General features: G+C 37.2%; 1 protein-coding gene across 1 annotated transcript; it reads left to right on the top strand.

Annotated features, from left to right (window-relative positions):
- The first annotated feature begins 3,427 nt into the window (after nucleotides 1–3,427).
- On the top strand, nucleotides 3,428–4,480 carry LOC104427524 (disease resistance protein RGA2). Its single transcript, XM_039305208.1, has one exon. The coding sequence runs from the start codon at nucleotides 3,428–3,430 to the stop codon at nucleotides 4,478–4,480; it is 1,053 nt and encodes a 350-aa protein (XP_039161142.1).
- The last annotated feature ends 701 nt before the right edge of the window (nucleotides 4,481–5,181 follow it).

Raw genomic sequence — 5,181 nt, 5'->3', positions numbered from 1 at the left:
TTGTGTAAAACACATCTAAACATCACAAAACCTAATTTAAGATAAAGATAAGGTAGAATAGCATTTTTCCGTTAACATGCTGGCCACTCCTAAGGAAAGAACATTTCTTTCATCCAGTTGTAGCCAAGTTATCATCGCAGCAACTAACGTTTGAAAAGAAGATGTTGTGTTCGTTTTTGTCTCCACCAAATGGCCTGTATCAATTTCCTCATTACTCAGCATGGTGTGCTGGGGAAGATAGAATCTCCGATGCTCCAAGAAGCTGTCGCAATTTGTAGTGTTGAAAATCAGATCCGCAAGCTTAGAGAGACGCCGACTGCCATTAAGGCAGTGTTGTTAGACGCTGAGGAGAAGTAGGCAAAGAACCACGGTCTGCAAATGTGTTTAGATCGGCTTCAACATGTATTTTACAATGCCGAAGATGTGCTTGATGAAGTTGAGTGTGAAAGCCTTACATGAGCAAGCAATCAGTCGGCAGGGGAGCGTTAAACAGGACTTATATCACTTTCCCTCTCTAATTTACTAATACCCCGTATAAAAATCAATCATAAAGTCAAGGAGATTAGGATGACGTTTTTGGGAAAATTGTGCATAAATCCTAAACTATTGAACTTTTTCCAATTCAGTTATAAACTTTTCAATTTTGTCAATTAAGTCAATTTAACCAATCTTAGCGGGAAATTGCTAACGTGGATGTTGAATGTCTTACGTGGCACGATTAGTGCTAACGTAGACAATTTTATAATTTTTTTTTAAATTGACTTTTTATTTATTTCTTTTTTTTTTTTCCTTCTTAGCCGGATAGGAAGGGAAAAAATGGACAAGAAAAGAAAAAAGAAACAAAGAAAGAAAGAAAAAGAAAAGAAAAGAATAAAAAATAATCAAGAATTCAAATTTTTGAAAAAATTATAAAAAATTATCCACATCGGTGTTGGGTGTCTTACGTGGCATTGCAAGCATCTATGTCAATGATTTTTCCAATTAAAATTAGCTAAATTGACTCAATTGACAAAATAAAAAAAGTTCTTAACTTAATTAGCATAATTAAAAGGTTTATGACTAAAATGACAAAAGTACAATAAGTTTCGGATTTTTTTGAACTATTTTCCCAGACGTTATCTGAAATTTTCATCAACACTCCTCACATTAAGATCAAATTGCTCATGAACAAGTTGATCCTTAATGGAGAAGGAAGAGTGTCTTTATTGAAGTTTCTCTCTTCCAAGAGTTTGTTGACATCTAAATTTTGACAACCTAGAGCATGCTTAATAACCATTAAGCCAAATGCAGTACCTGTGCGATAAGGATTTTCTCTGAAGCCCAACTGTCGATTTCAATGTCCTCCAAAGGAACAAACGAGCCTTTTTTGGATGGAAATGCCCTCGAATTTTCCCTCGATTTTGTCCTTTGGTTGTCTTTGTGCAATCTGACGAAGATGACCAATTTGGGGCTTTTTGGTTCAATTTGGGGCTAACCGAGACGACCCCCTTTTCTTGGAGCTCTTTCGATCATTCAGAGACAATCAATTTCAACTCATTAGCATGCAATCGTGTATCGTGACCCCTAGCTTCGAAGGAATGCAAGCAAAATTATACTAATGGAAATGATATGCCGAATGAGAATGAGCAGTGCGTCCACATCTCCATGAATTATGAAAGATATATCAAGATAGATTTATAAAATTGATATCCACATTGATGATATATACACTAACTGAATGTTGAAACATTGATTTAGCTCAGGAACTTGAATAATCTGATTAAATCTCACAAATTGCGTGCAAATTATTCTGGTTCAGGGCTATATGCAGAAGTCAGAGGCCTAGACTTGCCTGGTTCATGAGCCACGTATAAGTGTTCCATAAGTTTTTAGGTAATTGGATGTCAACGCTTGTGCTCCTAAAAAATTAAATAAAAGAATGCTCATTTGTTATATGTCACGTTATTTATGGGACCAACTTTGCAAATCCGTCATACATTCGGTATCACTCAAGCTCATTGAAGAAAACGACAATCCTTTTGAACATGTGGATGATTAAGTAGAAGAGAAAAATGAATAAATAAAGTCGGGATGTCATTTATCATTCATCATTTTGGACGAAGTTGATGGAGGAACTTGAGTGCATCAATTTGATAAATTTTATAACTTGATCTTATTTTTTTTAAAGTTTTAGAACTCAATCAAACTTGCATCGCAAGTTTTAGGCCTTTTGATGCACATATTCTTTCACTTTAGCCAGAATTTAGATACTCTTTTGTTTTATCTAATTCCATCCCGTTTGTGCTTAAAATTAGTATGTCATCCACATAAAGACATACTAATGCCATTAAGTCTATGGTAACTTTAGAATAATCTCACACCTTCTAATTCCTCCTATGTTCTAATTAACACGAGTTCCACTATTTTATCTTCGTTAATAAAATAAACCAAAATACACTAAGAGAGAGAAAAAGGAATTAATATTGAGTTTTGGATGGACAATCCAACATTATCTTAAAACACAAAAGAAAATAAAGAATAGAAGGAAAGTTGAAATATGACCATGATAGATGTAAAAAGAGAGGGGATGTACAAAAGAGAAGAGACGAAATTGGAATATCGGTATTTTACTTCGCATCTAAGTTATATTGGATTCTATTAATTAAAAATTTCAAAACTACGAAAGAGTTCAATCCACGTTCCGGACAAAGTCTTGTCCCTATCTCACTTTGTTCCATTTTGCTTTATGCATATACACCATCGCTATAAGCTATCTTGCGATTCTTTGCTTGTTTTGATTGGCACGGAAGAAAAGTTATAGAAACTGAGGTAGCCTTTTGGTTCAAATGGTTGAGGCAGAATCAGCCTTTGATTGTTCTCTGTCTCTTCGGATGCCAACTAGACTTTGTCTTTCGGTTTGGTCAGCAATTCTTTTCGTAACCTCCTTATTATTCTGGGCCCCCTTCATTGAAATGTGGAAAAAACATGGGGTGAACTTACTCGTTTGTTTAGCTGAAAATCAACTATTTAGAAAATATTAATAATTTATATCGCTTACAAAATTTAATTAAAAAAGGTATTTTTATCATCAATATGAAAATGCGGCATAGATTGTTATTGATTATGGAAGTATTTTTTGTCGAGTAATTAGTCAAAGCGACGTAGACAATTATTTTTAGGTAAATTATGTACTGAAGTAAAGAGTAGACACTTTGAAGAGACCTTGTTTAATCTTCGAAGTAATCTGAATTCTTGATTGTTCCCACTAAAATAAGATGACAGAAAAGGTAGAAGGCATGTTTCTGTTAACCTGCAGGCCACTCGTAAGGGAAGAACCTTCCTTTCATCCAGTTGCAAGCAAAGTTATCATCATAGCGACTCACATAAAAAGAAGACAACTTCTTCGTCTCAAACGAAATAGCTAGAATCAATTTCCTCATCGCTCAGCATGGCTGAATCACTCCTTTTCGGCGTCGCACAGGGCGTGCTGGGGAAGATAGCATCGCCGGCTCTCCAAGAAGCCGTTGCTATTTACAACGTTGAAGATCAGATCCGCGAGCTTAGAGAGACGTTGACTGCCATCAAGGCAGTGTTGTCAGATGCTGAGGCGCAGAAGGAGAAGAACGACCGTCTGCAGGTGTGGTTAGATCGACTTCAACATGTATTTTACGACGCGGAGGATGTGCTCGATGAGATCGAATGTGAAGCATTACGGAAGCAGGTTATAAGTCGCTATGGGAGTGTCAAAGGGAAGGTACACCGCTTCTTCTCCCTCTCTAATCCACTCATGTTCCGTGTGAAAATCAGTCAAAAAATCAAGGAGATTCGGGAAAGGTTGTCCAAGATTTGCACTGAAAAAGATCAATTCGGTCTTAATACGCGGAGAACGGTCACTGGTGGGGGACCTACGCCATCACGAAAAATGACTTACTCACTCGTAAACAAGTTGGATGTCGTCGGGAGAGATGATGATAAAGAAACAATAATTGAGATGTTGATGCAGCCAGATGACAAAAACCTCTCGGTGCTTCCCATTGTTGGAATAGGAGGTATGGGCAAGACGGCCCTAGCTAAATTAGTTTATAATGATGACAGGGTGAAAGAGCAATTTGAGTTGCAACTATGGGTGTGTGTACCCGAGGACTTTAATTTAAAGAAAACTATCGATGGAATTATCAAAGATGCACGTTGTCAAGATTTGAGTAACTTTGATATTCAACAATCGCAAAATGCTCTACAAGACATCATCAAAGACAAGAAATTTCTACTAGTCTTGGGTGATGTTTGGTGTAATGACCGCGGTAGATGGAAAGATTTGAGAGATTCACTAGCCGAAGGGGCTAGTGGAAGTACAATAATTGTGACTACTCGTAGTGTGGAAGTTGCTTCTATTATGCATACCCATCCAATGCATAATCTTAAAGGACTTTCTCATGAAGACTCTATGATCTTATTCAAAAAATGGGCGTTTGACGAAAACGAAAAAGAAGCCACATGCTGATCTTCTAGATATTGGAAATGACATTGTCAAAAAATCTCAAGGAGTCCCTCTCCTTGTGAAAACTCTAGGGAGCCTTCTATATTTAAAGGATGATGGTAGGCATTGGAAACATACAAGGGATAGTGAAACATGGGAGTTAATGGAAGTGAGAAAGGACATCGCGCCAGTACTCAAGCTTAGTTATGATCATTTACCATCCCACTTAAAACGTTGTTTTGCCACATTGTCACTTTTTCCGAGAGGACGTGAAATCAAGGGCCCTAGAATAGCTAGGTTATGGATGGCTTTAGGATTCATTAGCTCAACAAGGGAAAAACTAGCATTGGAAGACGTTGCTGATGAGTATGTCAAAGAGTTGTGGAAGAGATCTTTGATCCAAGAACTTGAAGATGACGGATCGGTAATAGCATTTAAAGTACATGATCTGATCCATTCTCTCGCAACAAGTGTGGCACAAAAGGATTGCTCTATTGTTGGCTTAGATACCGCAGAGATTTCAGAAGGAGTTCGGTGTGTTTCGTTCTCTAGCACTTCATTAGATAGAACCCCAAATTTCGATGGAGTCCCACCTTTTTTGAGAAAGCCAACTTCGAAAAGGTTGCATGCAATTAAATTTCACTTCGAAGTTGATGATGGAGTTATTACAAGAGAGTTTGCTAGAACGTGCATATCCAAATGTAAACACTTACGGTATCTGGATT

Source organism: Eucalyptus grandis, chromosome 11 (genome assembly GCF_016545825.1).
Source record: "Eucalyptus grandis isolate ANBG69807.140 chromosome 11, ASM1654582v1, whole genome shotgun sequence".
Taxonomy (NCBI): domain Eukaryota; kingdom Viridiplantae; phylum Streptophyta; class Magnoliopsida; order Myrtales; family Myrtaceae; genus Eucalyptus; species Eucalyptus grandis.
Note: the sequence above shows the minus strand (reverse complement) of the source record. Positions and strands in the feature narration are given on the sequence as shown.

Coding starts and splice junctions, on each gene's coding strand:
- LOC104427524 (XM_039305208.1), top strand. CDS start 3,428: ATGGCTGAATCACTCCTTTTCGGCGTCGCACAGGGCGTGCTGGGGAAG.